The sequence below is a fragment of the Leuresthes tenuis genome, unplaced genomic scaffold (genome assembly GCF_036924035.1).
Source record: "Leuresthes tenuis unplaced genomic scaffold, fLeuTen1.0.hap1 SCAF_5, whole genome shotgun sequence".
Taxonomy (NCBI): Eukaryota; Metazoa; Chordata; class Actinopteri; order Atheriniformes; family Atherinopsidae; genus Leuresthes; species Leuresthes tenuis.
The window spans coordinates 35,548,053-35,571,967 of NW_027325359.1; the positions used below are offsets into that span (position 1 = coordinate 35,548,053).

General features: G+C 42.9%; 2 protein-coding genes across 2 annotated transcripts in view; both read left to right on the forward strand.

The window, feature by feature from the left end:
* Positions 1–4,423, forward strand: part of LOC140307757 (cytochrome P450 2J6-like) — a 12,071-nt gene extending 7,648 nt beyond the window's left edge. The window contains exons 6-11 of the mRNA XM_072386750.1: positions 1,084–1,188; positions 1,633–1,768; positions 3,329–3,414; positions 3,665–3,766; positions 3,835–3,976; positions 4,059–4,423. Coding sequence (XP_072242851.1) covers positions 1,084–1,188; positions 1,633–1,768; positions 3,329–3,414; positions 3,665–3,766; positions 3,835–3,976; positions 4,059–4,246 — 759 coding nt within the window. The 3' untranslated portion in view covers positions 4,247–4,423. The remainder of the gene's footprint in view (positions 1–1,083; positions 1,189–1,632; positions 1,769–3,328; positions 3,415–3,664; positions 3,767–3,834; positions 3,977–4,058) is intronic.
* A 2,787-nt stretch (positions 4,424–7,210) lies between these two features.
* On the forward strand, positions 7,211–20,114 carry LOC140307758 (cytochrome P450 2J6-like). The gene is made up of 11 exons (XM_072386751.1): positions 7,211–7,387; positions 8,019–8,181; positions 10,337–10,489; positions 10,567–10,727; positions 13,532–13,600; positions 15,098–15,202; positions 15,325–15,463; positions 18,945–19,030; positions 19,442–19,543; positions 19,612–19,753; positions 19,836–20,114. The coding sequence occupies exons 1-11, from the start codon at positions 7,226–7,228 to the stop codon at positions 20,021–20,023; spliced, it is 1,470 nt and encodes a 489-aa protein (XP_072242852.1). The 5' UTR covers positions 7,211–7,225; the 3' UTR covers positions 20,024–20,114.
* Positions 20,115–23,915: the final 3,801 nt, after the last annotated feature.

The following is a 23,915-nucleotide window of genomic DNA, read 5'->3' on the forward strand; positions in this document are numbered from 1 at the left end:
TTTGAATAAGAAATGATTTCTTTAGGCTTGCAGGCGGATTATTGTCTGTTTTATTGCTCCATATGAAGGCAGCTGCTGTGATTTTCCCTACAGGGAGGCTATGGCGTAACCACGCATTCTTTGGGGGGGTCGTGTCGCCCGAAAATATGTAAAATGCATGTTCTCCTTTTATGAACCCTGACAAGGGATCGGTCTCTTGTTATGTCTTATTTATTTTCACTTTATTTCCGCGTGTTACCGTGGTAACGGCTGCGCCGCGGCCACTGTTGTTGATGCTAACACTCTAGCCAATGAGAGCGACCCACCGGGCGCGCCGCCGTCTCAGCAGCGGCTCTCCTTATCTTTACATTGGACTTCTACTTTTGACGGAGCCGCTGCTCAACAGAGCAGATTGTACCAGAACAGGAAATCCAACACAGAATCAACAAAATAAACTTCCGCCCCCTTTCAAAATAAAAGAACTTAAACCAAAAATAACATTAGACTGTTAGACTTTTCATTGTTAATGCACATTTTGAGATACTGACACAATAGAAATTAACCTGGACTTAAAAGTCCTTGGCACCTTTTTTGTTAAAGGAAAAGTCTGTAATTTGTTACATCATTAGTTGTCCTTATTAAAATATTTCCATAAACATGCTTTGGGTATTTGGTCGTTTTCCATTGGAAGCTGTCCTATTTGCTACAGAACTACTGGAAGAGCATAATTGTAATTGGTAGGTGTGTTTAAGGTCAGTAAACAGTAAGCAACTAACCAAAACAAAGTGGGGGGGGGGGGCAGTCACTGTCTCGGAGAAATTACACTATGAACTTACATGGTCAATGTAGTCCTCTAAACTATGTTCTAAATGTCCAATTTTTCATCTATAAATAAAGAATTGTAGATAATGCACTCAACAATTTTGTTTTTCTTGGACCCCCCCAATGTCTAAACCATGGTTACGCCCTTACAGGGAGGTAAAGTGTATCATATTGAATGCATCATGAACTCAGATATCATCTTAAACACATGCAAAGCATGTGCTCTGGCAGAGAAAAAGGAAATATATGAACCCTATGTGGGGTTTTTTCTTGCTTTTTCAGATTTGTCAGAATATTGTGCAAAAATTACTGGATGAGCACAAGAAGAGCAGAGCCCCCGGAGAGCCGCGAGACTTTCTGGACTGCTACCTGGATGAACTGGATAAGGTTTGTGTGTGAAGCAGGAATTACTCACTTTCTCACATCTGGAATAAACATCTGTTTGAATTAAAGAGCTGAATTAGGGGAATTTAAAGGAAGTTCACAGGGAGTTTGTAGCTTTTCTTACTGTGTAAATGAGGCATAATTTGATTTTTATCTTGTGTTTTTAGAGAGAAGGGAAGTTATTTAGATGTAAGCCTCTGAAGTCATTAAGGTAAAACTGCATAATTAACATTAACCGCTGTTTTTCACCTTGTGTGTGAAGAGCCTGGAACCAGCGGCACAGGAAACAGGCGCTGGTTTTAAACTAGAAAAGCTGGAATAGTGCTGGTTTGCACAGCTGTGCGTGCGCTTGGCTTTTCATCGCCCGCCCTCAGGGGATCGGTGAGGTATGACGGCGTTTTTTGACCTTATTTCCATCCATCTCAGTGAACATTGTCCTCCTTTTAGAGAGGTGATGGGACTTCATTCTCAGAGGAGCAGCTCATAATGTACTCTCTGGACCTCCACTTTGCTGGGACCGACACCACCTCCAACACGCTGCTGACGGGCTTTCTTTACCTGATGAACTTCCCACACATACAAGGTGTGTCTCTATGCCGACGAGCTCCACATGTTCATATCAGACGTGTTTCATGTCACTGAGACTGAGAATTAAAAGACAGAGTGGGAAATACTCTGTCTTTATTTGTCATGTGAGCCCAGTTCAGCACATGTATGTTGCACTGTTCCATGTCTTGTCTCGTCATTTCCTGTTTTATTTTGAAATCACTGACCTTCCCCTCTCGTTTCAGGTATCTTGCCCTTCCTCAAATAGTCCAAATAGTCTGCGTTTCCCTTGTCTTGTGCCAGTATTTTGTCTCCTTTTGAGCTTCATTACCAGCCTTTTGTCTTGTCTTGAACCCACAGATTCCTCGAGCCTGCAGCGAGCGACTCTCCTGCAGTGCTGTCTTGTTTTGTAATTTATTCTTGTTCCATAGCCTTAGTTTATTTATTGTAACGGTAAGTTTCATAGCTTTGTTTTTCCTCAGTTTTCTAGGAGTGATTTTTCGTTACTATTCAGAGTCTCCTCTGTTAAAGGAGAGCTTTTAGTTATCGCTAAAGTTTCATAGAGCCTCTAGAAGCAGCATTTTTCTCACGGTTTACTTTCCGTTCCGTGTCTCATCATTTCCTGTTTTATTTTGAAAAATCACTGACCTTCTCCTCTTGTTTCAGGTAACTTACCCTTCCTCCCGTGTCTTCCCTGATTCTCAAGTGTTTCCACCTGTTCCCCTTGGTCCCTCATGTTCAAATAGTCTGCGTTTCCCTTGTCTTGTGCCAGTATTTTGTCTCCTTTTGAGTTTCACTACCAGCCATTTGTCTTGTTTCACGTGCCACAGAAACCACGAGCCTGCAGCGAGCGACTCTCCTGCAGTGCTGTTTTGTTTGTAGTATTTCCATAGCCTTAGTTTATTTATTGTAAGGTAAGTTTCACAGCCTTAGTTTATTTATTGTAAGGTAAGTTTCACAGCCTTAGTTTATTTATTGTAAGGTAAGTTTCACAGCCTTAGTTTATTTATTGTAAGGTAAGTTTCACAGCCTTAGTTTATTTATTGTAAGGTAAGTTTCACAGCCTTAGTTTATTTATTGTAAGGTAAGTTTCACAGCCTTTTGTGTTCCACCATGTTTAAGGAGAGATTTTTGTGGTAAACTGTCATAGTCGCCACCGTTAAAGGTGAGTCCTTAAGTTAAAGTTCCATAGTGCCTCGTCTTTGTTTGGTTAACTATTCATAGCTTTTGTTTTCCTCCCAGCGTGGAGAGTTTTATGTTTTATAAATTTCATAGCTGGAGGAGAGTGCTTAGGAGTTTCATAGCTCGTTTATTTTGGGCTGCCGTGTGTTTGTGGTTATAAAATAAAACCCTTTTGGAATCCACGCCCCTGCATCTGTGCCCTAAATCCCTGCCTGACGGTATCTGACCCACTGAAGGATTCTTTTCTCTGTGATTTACATTCAAAGAGTTGGAAGAACTGCGGTAGCTTTTAGCTTTTAGCCTCTTTTGTGATTGTAATGCTGTGATGGACTGACCTGTCCAGGGTGACCCCGCCTCTCGCCCCCAATGACCGCTGGGATTGGCTGGTGATTGTAATGATGCTCTTATACCTCAGAACGGTGTCAGCAGGAGATCGATCAGGTGCTGGAGGGGAAGGATCAGCCCGGCTTCGAGGACAGACACGACATGCCCTACATGCAGGTATTTTATAGGTGTATTATCACAGCTTTCTCCTTTTAATTCCACTTGCATCTGAGCTGTATGTCCATTGGATTGTGACAAAGTCGGCATAAAGTTGGAGATCATAAAGTAAATCTTTGGATTTTTTACCTCAGTATTAACATGTTGCTGAGAGATTCCAAACCACAGCTTCCTCCATCTGAACAATGGTTTCTCAGAACATTTTATTCCATCTACTTCCAGTCAGATGAAGCTTTATCTCTTCATCCAGGCTGTGATCCATGAGGTGCAGAGGGTTGCCAACACGGTTCCTCTCAGTGTCTTTCACTGCACCACTAAAGACACGGAGCTCATGGGATATTCCCTTCCTAAGGTGAGAGGCAGCTGGTTAAACTGGTTCTGGTGTGAGGAACATTCTCTCTGATCTTCTGATGTGTTCAGGGCACCATGATCATCCAGAACCTGGACTCAGTGCTGAAGGAGGAGGGACAGTGGAAGTTCCCCCATGAATTCAACCCTGAAAACTTCCTGAATGAGCGGGGAGAGTTCATAAAACCAGAGGCCTTCATGCCTTTCTCTGCAGGTGCATAAATAACGTCCCACTCGAGCTGCCGCGTACAGAAAGGATGAGTCGTATCAAGCTGGACTCTTGTTCTGTGTCTCAGGTCCTCGGATGTGTCTGGGAGAGGGCCTGGCTCGCATGGAGCTTTTCCTCATCATGGTGACTCTGCTGAGGAGGTTTAAGTTCACCTGGCCTGAGGATGCTGGAGAACCGGACTTCACTCCAGTCTTTGGGGTCACTCTGACTCCGAAACCTTACCGCATGAAGGTCCAGCTGAGGGCCGAGCAGTGAGGCTGTGCAGAAACATGAAGGTCCAGCTGAGGGCCGAGCAGTGAGGCTGTGCAGAAACATGAAGGTCCAGCTGAGGGCCGAGCAGTGAGGCTGTGCAGAAACATGAAGGTCCAGCTGAGGGCCGAGCAGTGAGGCTGTGCAGAAACGGGTTCATTCAAATAAAATCACCTGAAACTCTTTTCATGCACTCTGGTATCTGACTTCCATGATTTCTGGGTCTCCATAGAAAAAGACATGCAAAGAAACCTTTAAAACACTGAAACCGTGGAGAACAGGGCCTCAAAATAAGGTTAAGTCTCTGTAAACAGCTCTGAATTCTGTCAAGTTTTTGTGTCAACAATAGATCTTCTGATTAAAATAGTTTTTCTAAGACAAAACAGTGCAAAACGATGATCTTAGCGGACCGTGCACGCCCCTCCGTGCACTTCCCTCCGGTGCTCATCACATTCTTTTGTGTCGTGGCTGCAGTTAAAGTCTGATTCAGATCAGCTGTTAAGCTAACAGTGAAATATCACAGCAATATCATCAGAAATGGAAGATGAAGCATCTTAAATAAGCTCTAAACTCTCCGTTTTACGCTCAGGCTTCTGCTCACGGTAAATGTTTGATCTGCTATGATCCACCCAGCTGTGGCTTCCAGAGAGGAACGGCTCTGCTGTGGAGGCTTTGGCTTGTTAGGCTCTTATCCGAGGTCCATTTGTCCCTGATTGTGTCAGACCCGAATGAAATGTGGGCCCCGGTGCGTTCACAGAGTCAGGAGAAACAAGAACTCTTAGTTCAAATAAAACTTTATTGGATAACAAATCTCACACAGAGGAAAAACCTGGCCTGGTGAGCAGGGAAGTCGGCCAGCAGGACCAGAACAAAAGAACCAAGGTTCTCCAAGAACTGAAAATAATCCACAGAAACACTAAAGGTCAGGATCCAGGTGAACCAAACAGGCAACAAATACATTAACACACGAGCAAATTAAGGCAGAGAAGATATTTAAACTAACTAATCAAGGGAAGATGGCGTCACAGCTGTGGCTGTCCCTGATTGGTCACTTTTCCTGGTCTGTCACATCTGGAATCTGTTGATTTGGTTTAAAAATGATGGAAGCTCTTCTCGTTTTCGACACTTTGAACGCTGCAGAATCTCTTCTCCGCCTTCAGTTCTGTGCACAGCTTATATTATTCACGTGTTCTTATATTTCTAAATAACTATTCACTCTTTCATGTAGCGCTGCGTCTTTTCTATCCTGTCTAACATCTAACGAGTGAAGGAAGCTGAAAGAGTCTCTGTTCTCTTACAACAGACTCTTCCAGGTTTCTTTCAGAGAGACCTGGAAGATGATGCTATAGCTGTTCTTTGAGGTCTTTCTGGACAGAGTGAGTGAGTCTCTTCACATTGAGATTTTACAACGTAAATAAGCACATTTCCTTTATTTTTCACAGCATATGCTAATGGATTTCAGTGAATCAAATCTCTTTTGAATGACTCTACCTTGACCTTGACCCGGCTCGAATATCATGTTGAGGTCAGAATGAACCCCGTGTAGATAATGCAAAAGATGCAGTTTTCAATTCAATTCAATTCAATTCAGTTTTATTTATAAAGCCCCAGATTACAACAATTACAGTCATCTCAAGGCACTTAAGTAATAAAGTCCAATTCAAGCCAATTGGAATTCAATTCATTGTAATCATAATCCAAATAATTCATATGGAGCCAATTCAAAAATAATATCAGAGCTAAGGAAACCAACAGATTGGACCGGAACTTGTCTTCAGTCCAATCTCCCGTCCTGAGCCTGAGGGACTGTGGAAAGGAACGACTCCCTTTAACAGGAAGAAACCTCTGGCAGAACCAGAACCAGGAAGAAACCTCTGGCAGAACCAGAACCAGGAAGAAACCTCTGGCAGAACCAGAACCAGGAAGAAACCTCTGGCAGAACCAGGAAGAAACCTCTGGCAGAACCAGAACCAGGAAGAAACCTCTGGCAGAACCAGACTCAGGAAGAAACCTCTGGCAGAACCAGGAAGAAACCTCTGGCAGAACCAGAACCAGGAAGAAACCTCTGGCAGAACCAGGAAGAAACCTCTGGCAGAACCAGAACCAGGAAGAAACATCTGACAGAGCCAGAACCAGGAAGAAACCTCTGGCAGAACCAGGAAGGAACCTCTGGCAGAACCAGAACCAGGAAGAAACATCTGGCAGAACCAGAACCAGGAAGAAACCTCTGGCAGAACCAGGAAGAAACCTCTGGCAGAACCAGACTCAGGAAGAAACCTCTGGCAGAACCAGAACCAGAACCAGGAAGAAACCTCTGGCAGAACCAGAACCAGGAAGAAACCTCTGACAGAACCAGGAAGAAACCTCTGGCAGAACCAGAACCAGGAAGAAACCTCTGGCAGAACCAGGAAGAAACCTCTGGCAGAACCAGACTCAGGAAGGGTGGCCATCCGCCTCGACCAGCTGGGGTTTGAGAAGACAGAAAAGAGGGAAAAGAGGAGGAAAAACACCATAACACCATTCAAAGGATACCTGCTGGAACAGGGAAACACAAGTTAATAACCACAATAATGTCACATGGACATAAAATCAATTGAGAAATTAAACAGAGGGAAAAAGAGAGCAAAGTGAGGAAAGGTGTGACAGATGAGGTCCCCCAGCAGTCTGGGCCTATAGCAGCTTAACTATGGGATGTTTCAGGCTCACCTGAGCCATCCCTAACTATATATATATAACTCACCTGAGCTGAAATGTGCATCAGACCACGACTTACAACAGAGTCCCAGGCGAACTGGTCTCTTCATCAACAGTCAGCTCAGCTCTGACCTAAATAACTCATCAAGTGTGGCCCAGTCTCTCTTTGCTGTCCTCGTATCGACTCGAGGAGCAAAGTACGGAGCCAGAAGAGGCTGGCGCCGAGTGGAGCTCCCCCTTCATAACAAGTCATTGAGCCGGTGTCCGCAGTGGAGCTCGGTCTGTCCCACCATGTTTATTTCAACCGTCCTGTTATGCGTCTGCTTCTGCTTCATCATCCTGCAACTGAAGTCCGGGAGGCCCAAGAACTTCCCGCCAGGACCCCCTATTCTGCCCATAGTGGGAACTCTTCTACACCTGAACCTCGAGAACCCCTTGAAGGATTTTGAGAGGGTAAGAAAAGTAGTGCAGATGCTTTTTAAATGCTTTGGGTTGCTATGATACCGATGGGATTATTGCTTCTTGTCTCATTGGTTAAATACACTCGTGACAGTTCCTGGAGTTGTTGTCTCGTTAAACTTTGAGACCATAATTGAAACCTGATGAATGTTAATGCAAGAAATCTGTGCTTCATACACTAAATATTGGAAAAATGAACTCTACATGATGCACAATAAGCTTCATCCAGTCAAAGCTGTAGGTCACATCCTGTGAACCGTTGGTTCATATGAGAATAATTATGTGGAGATACTTATGGTAAATGTTAGTGTGAGGGGAAAGCTTAAAAATAACTCACTGTTAGAAGTAATGTCCATCAAGGTTATTTAAGCCTGTTACTTCCTCTGAAACCAGGCATCACTTTGGATAGTTGGGGGCACTCCTACACGATCCTATCCTGCTTCAATGAAAACAGATTTCTTTTATCACAGCTTAATTTTTGCATCATCAACCCAGTTAAGAACATGTCTCATACAGAAAAGTTTGTGTTTAAAGTTCTTGCTTTAAAGAATAACAGCCAACTGAAGGTTTTGTACGTAAATTACAGCGTTTCAAACACTGACGTCTTGTCTTTGCTTCCCACCAGCTGAGGAGGTCTTATGGGAACGTCTACAGTCTGTTCATCGGTCGCAGACCAGCTGTGGTCCTCAACGGGCTGAAGGTCGTAAAGGAAGCTATCGTGAACAAGGCTACTGATTTCGCTGGAAGACCCCAAGACATGTTTCTCACTGAAGTCTCCCAGAGGAAAGGTAGAAGTGACGTTAATGTGTATAAAATGCCACAGATTATGTTTAAATTTAACATCCATCCATCATCTTATCGCGGGGGCAGCAGCTTTAACAGAGAAACCCAGGCCTCCCTGTCCCACTTCCTCCAGCTCCTCCGGGGGGACCCCGAGGCGTTCCCAGGCCATAGTCTCTCCAACGTGTCCTGGGTCTTCCCCGGGTCTCCTCCCAGTGGGACGGGCCCAGAACACCTCCCCAGGGAGGCCTCCAGGAGCATCCTAACCAGATGCCACCTCATCTGACTCCTCTCGATGCGGAGGAGCAGCGGTTCTACTCCGAGCCCCTCCCGGATGACTGAGCTTCTCACCCCATCTCTAAGGGAGAGCCCAGAAACCCATTTCGGCCGCTTGTATTCGCGATCGCGTTCTTTCGGTCTCTACCCACAGCTCCTGACCATCGGTGAGGATGGGAACGTAGACTGACCAGTAAATAGAGAGCTTCGCCTTCTGGCTCAGCTCCTTCTTCACAGACGGGTCGGTGCAGAGCAACACTGCAGACGCCGCACCGATCCGCCGTCAATCTCCCGCTCCATTCGTCCCTCACTGTGAACAAGACCCCGAGATACTTGAACTCCTCCACCTGGGGAAGGATCTCATTCCCGACCCGGAGAGAGCGTTCCACCCTTTTCTGGCTGAGGACCATAGTCTCGGATTTGGCGGTTCTGATTCTCATCCCAGCCGAACCGCTCCAGTGAGAGCTGAAGGTCACGGCCCGACGACGCTAACAGAACCACATCATCTGCAAAAAGCAGAGACCCGACTCTGAGGTCGCCAAACTGGACCCCAAAGAGCCGCCCTGACAGAGTCCAAATCTCACCAGAAACACGTCCAACTTACTGCCGGCAATAGAGACCGAACAGCCCCGGGTCCGGCTCGCCATACTCCCAGAGCACCCCCCACAGGACTCCCAGAGGGACACGGTCAAACGCCTTCTCCAAATCCACAAAACCCATGTAGACCAGTTGGGCGAACTCCCATGGACCCTCCAGGACCCTGCTGAGGGTGTAGAGCTGGTCCACTGCTCCACCTGAACCCGAGATTCGATTATCTGACAGATCCTCAAAACAGAAAGAGAGTAAATTTAACATTGTGCATGATGTAGATTGTTCACACGTCATGAACAGGACAAATCCTGAGACGAAAACTGGAAAACCAGCCCTGCTTTGGCCCTGAAGACTTCTCTTCATCACAGCTGACAAAATGCACATTTAACAGGATCCGTACAAGATATTAGGGTCTGCACAATAAACTCAGAATTAAACAAGGGTTTAAACATGGATGAACTTTACCAGAGTTCCCGTCTGGGTGGTGAAAAACGGCTTCAGCTCAAAAGTTGTCAGACTGAAAGGCATCAGCTAAAAGGTTGTAAAACGGCACCGGGACAAAATGTCACGGGTGCAAAGTCTGGGCAATGATAGTCTTTGGTCTGGGTTTGACCCATGGATGTAATATAATCCATGGTTTGATACCTTTGACACCTTTTCATCAGAGGAATGACGCTGAAGACTGATCCTGAGGATGTCCTAAAATGTCAGATTATGTTTAAATTTAACATCCATCCATCATTACCGCATCTTATCCGGGGGTCCGGGGCAGCTTTAACAGAGAAACCCAGACCTCCCCGGCCACTTCCTCCAGCTCTTCCAGGGGGACCCCTAGGCGTTCCCAGGCCATAGTCTCTCCAACGTGTCCTGGGTCTCCTCCCAGTGGGACGGGCCCAGAACACCTCACCAGGGAGGCGTCCAATGACAACGTTTGAGCTGATGCCGTTGAGTCTGACATTTGTTTTTCTGAGGCCGTTCATTGTGAAAAGTTTTTTTATGAAGCCTTTTGGTGCGAGTGTGACACCTTTTCATCTGAGGAATGATGCTGAAGACTGATCCTGAGGATGTCCTAAAATGTGCACCGTACCCTGACGCCTGGCCTGGATCAGTGGCAGAAAACAGATGGCTGATGGAGGATTTAGCACATGTCAGAAGCTGCTAGAAATGTCTGTATATTAGCTCCTCTGCAGGTTAGGATGACACATCAGTAATTGTGTTTTTAACTGGGACAATATGCACCCGAACCCTCTGAAAAGTCTTGCTGTTAAACTCTCTGTGTTGTTCTACCTGTTGCAGGTGTGATTCTGGTGGATTATGGTCCGAGTTGGAAGGACCATCGTCGCTTTGCACTAATGACTCTGAGGAACTTTGGTCTGGGGAAGAGTTCAATGGAGGACAGAATTTACGAAGAGATTGAATATACCGTGAAAACGCTCGATGAGAGCATTGGTAAATAATCTGTGAATACAAAGAGATTTGTGCTGGAGTTTCTGACACGATCATTGGTGTTCATCATTCCTTTACAGGCACAACCCTGAGTCCTCAGGTTATGTTCCATAACGCTTCCTCCAACATCATCTGCAAGGTGCTGTTTGGGAAACGCTACGAGTACGAAGATGAGATGATCAAAGTGATTGTTCAGTGTTTCACTGAGATCTCTAAGATAACCAATGGGCCGTGGGCGATGGTGAGTTTCTACGTTTTAATTTACTCACATACCTGTCCTTGGTCAGTTGTCTGTGTAAGATGTCATTAATTATCATTATTTCTTTGATCTCGAATGACTTGTTTTCCATTAATCTGAACAGATTAATAGGTTCATGCCAGCCCCTGATGAGACAAATGCGTGCGATAGCGCGCATTCACTCATATGTTTTCCATTATTCTGAACAGATCAACCGGGCCTTATGTGTCTAAAGCAGGCAGATTTCACCAGAACAAGCCAGAATCTCATATTTAAGACTGGATTATGATCATATAATGCTTGACTGGCAACTACCAGCCAGAAGTGTGCTAGTATCTTTCTCTCTCATTACTAAAATGTTTTTTGAGAAATTGACCTTAGAATCAGCACTGTCTCTCTCCATTAGAAATACAGGGAAATCCACAGAAACCACTCATCCTCCACACTAATCACAGGCCCAAACCTCCCTAACATCCACTATTTTTGTTAAAACTGGATAAATTCTTGCTCAAAATGAAGCTATTTATGTCTTCTTTCCATATTTGTGCTATAAATTATGCTTTTTCTTTCAAATCACCTCAGATTCAGAGCAAAGTCACACATTTTCATTAAAAACAGGCCCTCTCCATTAGAAATACAGGGAAATCCACAGAAACCACACTAATCACAGCCTAAAACCTCCTTAACATCCACAATTTCTCTTAAAACTGGATAAATTCTAGCTTAACATGAAGCTATTTATGTCTTCTTTCCATATTTGTGCTTTAACTTATGCTTTTTCTCTCAAATCATCTCAGATTCAGAGCAAAATCACACATTTCCATGTGAAACAGGCCCTCCTTCTCTCCTTTAAGCTGACAGTGAGGGCTGCATTCAAACTGCTATAAAACCTATATTTTACACAGGACCTTGATATAAATCACATCAGTGTCTCCAGCAGAGCTTTCTCTTACTGAAAAGTTATTTTTTTTAAAATTTTGACTTTTAAATCCATTGAAACAGCGGTTTATTCTCAGGGGACACAGCCTGTCCTCCTCTGTGTCTCTCTGGCTCAGGCCTTCTGTGTGGTTAACCTCACTCATGCTGTCTAAAGCAGGCAGGTTTCACCAGAACAATCCAAAATCTCATTTCTCAGACTGGATTTGAAATATCTGGCAGCTCTCAGCTCTCATCTGTGTGTCTGTGTGTGAAGAAGAAGCAGCAGCTGGGCACCCATCAAAATTTCTTCAGAAATTTTCAAGTTATCATTATTTCTTTGATCTCGAATGACTTCCTTTAACGTTCTCTGTTGCAGATAAGTTGTCGGCGCTTCTAACTGAACACACTTAACGTTTTACCACCTCCATCTCTTCTTAGCTGGTCTATTCCTGGTCCTCCTAAAAGCCGCAGTCATCTCGTTTATGTTGTTTACATTCAGTATGAAGTGATTGTGCATTATTTTCATCCTACAATAAGCCGACATTTGACTTCTGTCTCGTCTTTGATCTGTACGCTCCATCTTTTTCAGCTAATTCAGCGTTGAATCTGTCGTGTTTGTAGGTGAATCAGATCCTTCTAGATGAGGGATACATGATTTAACCCTTTCCATTTTCTTGTTTTTCATCTCTACGTCGAACACATCTTCTTCCAAACATGACTGTCAGTTACCAGGGGATTCAGGACGCAGATGCAGGGTAGTGTGGTCACAAGAGGGTTTTATTTAAATAAACAAACACAAGACAGATCACAGACTGCAGGGCGATCTCCCGGCAGAGCAAAAGAAAAGGCTATAAAACTCCGAAGCGCTCTCCTCCGTATTTATGGTGGAGAAGGAGCGTAGCTATGAAAATTAAACATAAAATCTCTCCAAACTGGGAGGAAAACAGAAAGGCTATGAAGACTTAAAGCAAAGACTCGCTCTCGAAATGAGGCGGAATAAAACAAAAGGCGCACTCTTAATAAAACAGAGGCTCTATGAAACTTTAACTTTAACTAAAAGCTCTCCTTTAACGGAGGCGACTAGGAATAGTAACAACAAAAATCACTCCTTGAAAAGGGAGGAAAAACAAAGCTATGAAACTTACCGTAACAATAAATAAACTAAGGCTATGGAACAAGAATAAATTACAAAACAAGATGCACTGCAGGAGAGTCGCTCGCTGCAGGCTTGAGGAATCTGAGGGTTCAAGACAAGACAAAAGGCTGGTAATGAAGCTCAAAAGGAGACAAAATACTGGCACAAGACAAGGGAAACGCAGACTATTTAAACCCATGAGGGACCAAGGGGAACAGGTGGAAACACTTGGGAATCAGGGAAGGGGAAGTTACCTGAAACGAGAGGAGAAGGTCAGTGATTTTCAAAATAAAACAGGAAATGACGAGACAAGGAACAGAACATAAACCTTGACAATGACAATCGTTGGGAATGCTGTTTCCACGGTTCTCACTAAGCGTCTCCTTGATTTACACAAACTTTTCCGATGGTCAAACAACAATAGTGTGACGATAAACCAACTCTTTCTTTACCTTCTTTTTAAAAATAGCCTTTCAGTGTCCCTACTTTGTTACTGTGTAAAGACCACCAAACCCCTCCTTGGCTTGAGAGTTGTGTCCTTGTGTGTCCAGCTGGCAGTTGGAAGAGGTGGTTGCAATGTGGACAAGAATATTTCCAGCAGGGGGCCCTGAGTCGCACTGATATTGGTTTGGTGTATCAGAGCCATTAGATTATACTGCATTGTTTAAAGGTTACACTGGTCTTCCACGGTATTTTTGTTCCAGTCTGTCATTTTTACATACTAATCATTAGAATGACTGCTTTTTCTTCACAGCTATATGACTCTCTCCCCATGATTCGCAACCTGCCACTGCCCTTCAACAAGGCCTTTAAGAATGTGAAGGTATTGTTAAAAGTAATTCAACGGATGTAATGATGCACTAATCTGTGGTTCTTGATGCATCTCTGCCTTTAGATTCAGATTTAGAACAATTCTGTACAAAGTAGTAAACTGATAAACTAAACTGATAAAGCTTTTGACCATAGATGAGGGTAGGAACGTAGATTGACCGGTAAATCGACGCCAACAGAACAACATCATCCGCAAAAAGCAGAGACCTGATTCTGAGGTCACCAAATCGGACCCCCTCAAAGCCCTGTGCCTAGAAATTCTGTCCATAAAGATTATGAACAGAATCGGTGACAAAGGGCAGCCCTGACGGAGTCCAACCCTCACCGGAAACACATCCAACTTACTGCCGGCAACGCGGACCAAACTCTGACACCGGTCATAGAGACCGAACAGCCCTGGGTCCGGCACGCCATACTCCCGAAGCACCCCCTACAGGACTCCCAGAGGGACACGGTCAAATGCCTTCTCCAAATCCACAAAACACATGTAGACCAGTTGGGCGAACTGTACCCTCCAGGACCCTGCTGAGGGTGTAGAGCTGGTCCACGGCCAGGATGAAAACCACACTACACCTTCTGATTCGATGGATCATCCTCTTCAGTACCCCCGAATAGACCTTACCAGGGAGGCTGAGGAGTGTGATCCCACTGTAGCTGGAACACACCCTCCGGTCCCCCTTTTTAAAGGGCGGGACCACCATCCCGGTCTGCCTGTCCAGAGGCACTGTCCCTGATGTCTACGTGAAGCTGCAGAGGCGTGTCAACCAAGACAGCCCTACAATATCCAGAGCCTTGAGGAACCCCTGGGGCCTTGCCACCAAGGAGCTTTTTGACAACATCAGCTAGGATCTGTTTGCCTTGGGTGACCCTACCAGGGGCTTAAGGCTCCGGGCAACATGGCTCCCAGACTCATTGGGGCATGCAAACTCCCCCACGATAAGGTGACAGCTCGTGGGGGAGTGACGCCTCATGAAACTATGACTCCAAACTAAAGACTAGAAAAATACAAACAGATTAAATCCTGAAACCAATAACTCAAGAACAAAAAAAACCCAGAAACAATGAACCCAGAAAATGAAAAATAAAGACCATTAAGCCCTAACAGCTGCATATTTATATGGTTTTCTTTTATATCAGATTAAGTCGTTTGGGTCAACATGATCCATCAGGGTTGATTAAACTTATTCAGTAGGACTGCGTCTCTTTAGCTTTTGTATTTTTTGTATATATTTTACAGCTCAGTCTTGTGTGTTTCATTCATTAAACAAGACTGACATGAGTAACATAACATAAAAAGCTTTTTCATACGAAGGTTTCATTCATTTCAGTGAAGACTGACCCGAACAAGGTGGACACAACAGAATTACTGCTAAAAGAAAACCTTTTAAATGGCTCTTATGTTGATTAAATTCAACACTTTTGAATAAACATGTTGTATTCATCGTTTTTCAGTGGAATAAAGTCTAATTTATGTATTTTTTTTTGTTAGATTTGTCAGAATCTTATCATTCCTTTGATAAAAGAGCACAAAAAGACCAGAATCGCCGGAGAGCCTCGAGACTTTGTTGACAGCTATTTGGATGAACTGGATAAGGTGTGTGAGTCAACTCACTTTGACTTTTTAAATAAGGTTAACTGGGAGCTTTCCATGTCCTGAAATGATTCTTTATTACTGTTAGTTCTTTTTATTTTACAATAATCAGTGTTTCCTTTCAGAGGGCCGATGATGGCTCCTCATTTTCAGAGGAACAGATGATTATGTTCATCCTGGATCTTCACTTTGCTGGGACTGACACCACCTCCAACACCCTGCTCACTGGCTTTCTCTACCTGATTAACCACCAACACATACAAGGTATCTCTGCCTGTTTAAGTAGGAATTATTACGTTTTAGCATTAGCTCTATGGTTCTGTTATGTTCCCTAACAAAGTCCAGGAAATATAACGTGTAAGAGGTAACCTGGCAGGAATAAAACAGAACATCTGCTCTGAAGACCACATGTTTAAAAAAGGAGGGCAACAAAAGGCTGGAAAATTAAAGAGAAAGCAAATAGTTTGTCCCTCTTGGGCTACAGTAGAAAGATGGCAGCTCAACACGATGGGCTGTAAGAAGGAGTGTCTGTGGATAGAAAAGTCTCATTTAATTCTAATTGGATGTGATTTTACACTAAATTCCCCAAAATACTACACACTTGAACTTTAATGTACAATAACGTACGTATTTAACCCTTTGTGTGTCTTCACATGTAATTTCTTAAAGGGGAACTCCGGTATTTTTAAACCTGGACCTTATTTCTGGCATGAAATACGTTCATCTGCTCACTGAGAACAGTTTGGTGAAAGTCGGCGTCCTTCAGAAGATATTTAGATAACTGGAGATCCATATAACGGAGTGAACGGGGCTTAGAGGATGCAGCCTCTAAATAAGGCATTATCTGTCTTTATTTCACCAATACTTTAAGAAGAATGAATGAATGAACGTGTGCTATAGCTCTGTTAGCTCATAGCTGCTGTTATGTGGCTACTTGCAGCTAAAGGAGAGCTAACGGAGGGATTTCTACACAGGCACTCTACTGGGCCCACTTCACTGTTTGGTGGTCTTCTCTGTCATCATGACATCACCAGCTTAGAATATAACCAAATTCAGTTAAATCATATCATTAAAAAGATAGAATGCCATCTATTTAAGGCTGTTCATACTGAAGAGAGATTGATGATGATGATAATCCAATCACTTATACTCTCAGATCACAAGAACCATAAAGGAGACTACATTATTGTGTCATTATTTTACAGTAAGCATAGTCGTGTTTAGGAACAAAATAGCGTGAATAATCAGCATCTCAGAGTCTTGCTCCAACAACATTAGCTCATGCAACACAGCTGTACTTCAGAGTATCTGCAACATCTCATCAGTGATGTGGTAATTATTTAGCCCAGGGGTCGGGAACCTATGGCTCCTCTCTTGATGACTGCATCTGGCTCGCAGATAAAACAAAATATTCTCACTTGTTTTAATCCATCCATCAATTTTTCATGTCCTGTTCAGGGCTGCAGGAGCAATTGTCCATTATTTTAATTGGATGATACTGGACTACGTTGGCAGCGTAAAACAGGTAAACGCCCCCTTTTGAATCAGTCTGCTCGGTCATTAGCTCAAAGCTAACCCTTCGACCAAGAAGATGGCGAAAAGAAAAAAAGATGACGAGTATCATACATTTCAGGACTGAAGAATTCGCCTTTGTGGAGAGAGCAAATTCTGCGGTGTGTCTAATTTGCAAAGACAAAATTACATCGATGAAACGGTCGAATGTAAAGCGGCACTTCGACACGCGCCATGCTACCTTTGCATCAAAATACCCGGCAGGAGACAGCAGAAAGAAAGCGTGCCAAGAGCTACTGAGCAGGGTACAAGCTAGAGCTACTGAGCAGGGTACAAGCTAGAGCTACTGAGCAGGGTACAAGCTAGAGCTACTGAGCAGGGTACAAGCTAGAGCTACTGAGCAGGGTACAAGCTAGAGCTACTGAGCAGGGTACAAGCTAGAGCTACTGAGCAGGGTACAAGCTAGAGCTACTGAGCAGGGTACAAGCTAGAGCTACTGAGCAGGGTACAAGCCAGAGCTACTGAGCAGGGTACAAGCCAGAGCTACTGAGCAGGGTACAAGCCAGAGCTACTGAGCAGGGTACAAGCTAGAGCTACTGAGCAGGGTACAAGCTAGAGCTACTGAGCAGGGTACAAGGTAGAGCTACTGAGCAGGGTACAAGCTAGAGCTACTGAGCAGGGTACAAGCCAGAGCTACTGAGCAGGGTACAAGCCAGAGCTACTGAGCAGGGTACAAGCTAGAGCTACTGAGGAGGGTACAAGCTAGAGCTACTGAGCAGGGTACAAGCTAGAGCTACTGAGCAGGGTACAAGCTAGAGCTACTGAGCAGGGTACAAGCTAGAGCTACTGAGCAGGGTACAAGCCAGAGCTACTGAGCAGGGTACAAGCCAGAGCTACTAAGCAGGGTACAAGCTAGAGCTACTGAGCAGGGTACAAGCCAGAGCTACTGAGCAGGGTACAAGCTAGAGCTACTGAGCAGGGTACAAGCTAGAGCTACTGAGCAGGGTACAAGCTAGAGCTACTGAGCAGGGTACAAGCTAGAGCTACTGAGCAGGGTACAGGCTAGAGCTACTGAGCAGGGTACAAGCTAGAGCTACTGAGCAGGGTACAAGCTAGAGCTACTGAGCAGGGTACAAGCCAGAGCTACTGAGCAGGGTACAAGCTAGAGCTACTGAGCAGGGTACAAGCTAGAGCTACTGAGCAGGGTACAAGCCAGAGCTACTGAGCAGGGTACAAGCTAGAGCTACTGAGCAGGGTAAAAGTTAGAGCTACTGAGCAGGGTACAAGCTAGAGCTACTGAGCAGGGTAAAAGCTAGAGCTACTGAGCAGGGTACAAGCCAGAGCTACTGAGCAGGGTACAAGCTAGAGCTACTGAGCAGGGTACAAGCTAGAGCTACTGAGCAGGGTACAAGCTAGAGCTACTGAGCAGGGTACAAGCTAGAGCTACTGAGCAGGGTACAGGCTAGAGCTACTGAGCAGGGTACAAGCTAGAGCTACTGAGCAGGGTACAAGCTAGAGCTACTGAGCAGGGTACAAGCCAGAGCTACTGAGCAGGGTACAAGCTAGAGCTACTGAGCAGGGTACAAGCTAGAGCTACTGAGCAGGGTACAAGCCAGAGCTACTGAGCAGGGTACAAGCTAGAGCTACTGAGCAGGGTACAAGCTAGAGCTACTGAGCAGGGTACAAGCTAGCCAGCAGCAACCCGGCAAGGTGACTATAATTCTGCTAGCTTTGCTGGATCTTTAGCAATAGTGAGGAACGGAAAACCATTCACAGATGGCGAGTATGCTAATAAATAATATGCTAATATATGCTAATATAATATGCTAATAAATTCAGAGGCTTATTATACTGACATTTAGTTGAATTCACTTTTAAAATATGTTATATGGCTCTCATTGAAATAAATTTCCAAATTTTTTGCTTTCATGGCTCTCTTAGTCAAAAAGGTTCCCGGCCCCTGATTTAGCCACTCATGGACTTTCAGTCATGTTTCAAAAGTGGAGCATTTAGATCCGTCATTGAAATGATTACAGAAGGCCATTAATGTGCAACCAGCCCTGCATGCGCTGTCCTCTGGCTCTAAATGATTCACAGAAATGTTAATACCTGGTTTACTGTACTTCTGGTTAGCGTTAGCACGTTCACACGTAACTAGCCTCTCTACAAGTCTTAAATCTATGTCAAAATGTGAAGAGCAGCACGCACTCTACTTGTTGTTTTGCTTCCTCAGAACGGTGTCAGCAGGAGATGGACCGAGTCTTGGAGGGTAAAGTTCGAGCCAGTTTTGAGGACAGACACAACATGCCTTATATGCAGGTATATAATCTATAACCTGTTACAGTAGGTAACAAAGGTTGGAAACAGAGTAAAATGTTTATTTTATGCTTTCCTTAAAGCTCCTCCAACTAAAGGCCACGGATAATCAAGTAAAAACTGCTCAGATTTGGACATTTATACGTTTTCTCACATATTTAAGCAATCCTGATGTCTTCTTGGGTGGATTAAAAATGTATTAAACTGATTTACTAGAATCTGGTCTCAGTTGTTTGAACTAATTGTACATTAGCAGGAATAACACGGCTCATGTAGCTGATCCGAACCGAATAAATCAACTTAGATTACCTCCATGCGATGGTGTGATTTGCACCTTTAAGTTGTTTAACTGAGATAGGTTGAGGCCAGCTAACATCTAGTTCCAGTCAGATGAAGCTTTCTCTCTTCATCCAGGCTGTGATCCATGAGGTGCAGAGGGTTGCCAACACGGTTCCTCTCAGTGTCTTTCACTGCACCACTAAAGACACGGAGCTCATGGGATATTCCCTTCCTAAGGTGAGAGGCAGCTGGTTAAACTGGTTCTGGTGTGAGGAACATTCTCTCTGATCTTCTGATGTGTTCAGGGCACCATGATCATCCAGAACCTGGACTCAGTGCTGAAGGAGGAGGGACAGTGGAAGTTCCCCCATGAATTCAACCCTGAAAACTTCCTGAATGAGCGGGGAGAGTTCATAAAACCAGAGGCCTTCATGCCTTTCTCTGCAGGTGCATAAATAACGTCCCACTCGAGCTGCCGCGTACAGAAAGGATGAGTCGTATCAAGCTGGACTCTTGTTGTGTGTCTCAGGTCCTCGGATGTGTCTGGGAGAGGGCCTGGCTCGCATGGAGCTTTTCCTCATCATGGTGACTCTGCTGAGGAGGTTTAAGTTCACCTGGCCTGAGGATGCTGGAGAACCGGACTTCACTCCAGTCTTTGGGGTCACTCTGACTCCTAAACCTTATCGCATGAAGGTCCAGCTGAGGGCCGAGCAGTGAGGCTGTGCAGAAACATGAAGGTCCAGCTGAGGGCCGAGCAGTGAGGCTGTGCAGAAACAGATTCATTCAAATAAAATCAACTCAAACTCTTTTCATGCACTCTGGTATCTGACTTCCATGATTTCTGGGTCTCCATAGAAAAAGACATGCAAACAAACCATTAAAACACTGAAACCGTGGAGAACAGGGCCTCAAAATAAGGTGTTATGTCTCTGTAAACAGCTCTATGTCCAACATCTGCTCAATTGAATGACTTTTATGGACTTTTTTTGTTCACATTCAGAGGATGTGAAGAAGAAAAGGTGGAAACCGTCTCAGAGGGTTCAGGCTGTGTTAGAGAATAAAGGAGCTCAGACCAGATATTCACTTTAAAGCTGCTGAGAACTGAGAAAAAAACTCTGTTTCTGCCTCAGATTCTGTTTTTACATTTATAAATATATAATATATTATATATATTCCAATAAATTCCTGCACCTATGTCCTGTTTTCTTTGGAATAAAGATTTCCTGTAAGAATTCGAAGAAATGATGGATGGCTCCAGACTTTTGGACAGTCATGAAGTTCAATATGAAAGATTTATTTCCTCTTACATGACTTACTTCCTTCACTGCTTTACCTTCACTTACTGTAAAATTCCCCTCATTCCTAATTTGGCATTTACTGCAATCAGCAAGCTCTTTATTCTTTAAAAGTACTGGATTCCGATTGATTAGCCTTTCCTGAACTGTAATTCAAGCTTATTTTCAGCATTTCAGAGGGTCTTGCTTCATTGTGCATCAGCATTTCAAGGAAGGCCTCTTGTTGCTGTGGGGGTTGCATTCATCTCTTGTTAATAAAGAAATAATCTACAAGGTTGAATGTGCACGGATGTGTTCGGTTAATCCAGGTTGATCAATCTAATAAACCTTGCTATCTCCCGAAAAAGCAGAAATACAGAGTCAGGACACGTCAAAAGGCCAGTTCAGTGAATGCAAAGCAGAACAGAGACTTCATTAACAAACATGTCACAGTTAAAGTTAAGCCTGAGTCCCAGTCAGGGCTCCAAGCCAGCTGAGCCGTGCAGAGCCCAGAGGAAGCATAGCATGTCCAGGCCTGCTTTCAGACAAAAGAGACGAAGAATGGAGGCAGAGCTTCGGCCCGAAGGGAACTGTGGGAGGGCAGAAAGAAAGGACAAGCAGCAGGTTTGAGCAAGAAACTGGTTTCACTGCAAAAATGCCCCCTCTGTGTTTTAAAGGGGACGCGTTAAACAAGTAAATCCTCACTTGATTTTACACCTCAGCCTTTATGACATCTGTTCTTGCTAAAGAACTGGGCTTAAACCTGTAAAGTCTAGTTAAATGGTTTATTTATATGTGTAACAATCAAAATCTGTCAGCAACACATCTGCAGAGCCTCAGAAAGACGAGGTCAGACAGCCTGAAGGTCTTTCTTAGGACATTTGAAGGGAGCAGCAGCAGTCAGTGATGACGACTCGTAAGATGGAGCTCGAGCAAGTTCTAAGAGAAGCTCGTTGGTTTGTCTGATAAAAGCGTGTTAAACTGCAGCAGAAGGGGGTTCAGTTTATTTGGAGGCACAACAGTGTCCTTGAAAATGACCAGAAAATTACCACAAAATGATCAGAAAATGATCAGAAAATCACCAGAAAAAGATCAGAAAATGACCAGAAAATTATCAGAAAATCACCAGAAAATTACCTGAAAATGACCAGAAAATGATCAGAAAATGACCAGAAAATGATCAGAAAATGACCAGAAAATGATCAGAAAATGACCAGAAAATGATCACAAAATGACCACAAAATGACCACAAAATGACCAGAAAATTATCAGAAAATGACCACAAAATGACCAGAAAATTATCAGAAAATGACCAGAAAATGATCAGAAAATTACCTGAAAATGACCAGAAAATTATTAGAAAATGATTAGAAAATGACCAGAAAATTATCATTAGAAAATGATCAGAAAATGACCACAAAATGATCAGAAAATTACCAGAAAATGACCAGAAAATGACCAGAAAATTACCAGAAAATGATCAGAAAATGACCAGAAAATGACCAGAAAATGATCAGAAAATGACCAGAAAATGATCAGAAAATGACCAGAAAATTATCAGAAAATGACCAGAAAATTATCAGAAAATCCCCAGAAAATTATCAGTAAATCACCAGAAAATCACCAGAAAATTACCAGAAAATGATCAGAAAATTACCAGAAAATTATCAGAAAATTATCAGAAAATCCCCAGAAAATTATCAGAAAATCACCAGAAAATCACCAGAAAATTACCAGAAAATGATCAGAAAATTACCAGAAAATTACCAGAAAATTATCAGAAAATTACCAGAAAATGACCAGAAAATTATCAGAAAATGACCAGACAATGATCAGAAAATGACCAGAAAATTATCAGAAAATGACCACAAAATGATCAGAAAATGACCACAAAATGATCAGAAAATGACCAGAAAATTATCAGAAAATCCCCAGAAAATTATCAGTAAATCACCAGAAAATCACCAGAAAATTACCAGAAAATGATCAGAAAATTACCAGAAAATTATCAGAAAATTACCAGAAAATGACCAGAAAATTATCAGAAAATCCCCAGAAATTATTAGAAAATGACCAGACAATGATCAGAAAATGACCAGAAAATGATCAGAAAATGACCACAAAATGATCAGAAAATGACCAGAAAATTATCAGAAAATGATCAGAAAATCACCAGAAAATCACCAGAAAATGACCAGAAAATGATCAGAAAATGACCAAAAAATGATCAGAAAATGACCAGAAAATTATCAGAAAATGACCAGAAAATGATCAGAAAATGACCAGAAAATTATCAGAAAATTATCAGAAAATGACCAGAAAATGATCAGAAAATGACCACAAAATGACCAGAAAATGATCTGAAAATGACCAGAAAATGACCAGAAAATGATCAGAAAATCACCAGAAAATGATCAGAAAATGACCAGAAAATGACCAGAAAACGATCAGAAAATGATCAGAAAATGATCAGAAAATCACCAGAAAATGATCAGAAAATGACCAGAAAATTATCAGAAAATCACCAGAAAATTACCTGAAAATGACCAGAAAATGATCAGAAAATGACCAGAAAATGATCAGAAAATGACCAGAAAATGATCAGAAAATGACCAGAAAATGATCAGAAAATGACCAGAAAATGATCAGAAAATGACCACAAAATGACCACAAAATGACCACAAAATGACCACAAAATTATCAGAAAATGACCACAAAATGACCAGAAAATTATCAGAAAATGACCAGAAAATGATCAGAAAATTACCTGAAAATGACCAGAAAATTATTAGAAAATGATTAGAAAATGACCAGAAAATTATCATCAGAAAATGATCAGAAAATGACCAGAAAATGATCAGAAAATGACCAGAAAATGATCAGAAAATGACCAGAAAATGACCAGAAAATGATCAGAAAATGACCAGAAAATGATCAGAAAATGACCAGAAAATGATCAGAAAATGACCAGAAAATGATCAGAAAATGACCAGAAAATGACCAGAAAATAACCAGAAAATGATCAGAAAATGATCAGAAAATGATCAGAAAATGATCAGAAAATGACCAGAAAATGACCAGAAAATTATCAGAAAATTATCAGAAAATTATCAGAAAATCCCCAGAAAATTATCAGAAAATCACCAGAAAATCACCAGAAAATTACCAGAAAATTACCAGAAAATTACCAGAAAATTATCAGAAAATTACCAGAAAATGACCAGAAAATTATCAGAAAATCCCCAGAAATTATCAGAAAATCCCCAGAAATTATCAGAAAATGACCAGAAAATTATCAGAAAATGACCACAAAATGATCAGAAAATGACCAGAAA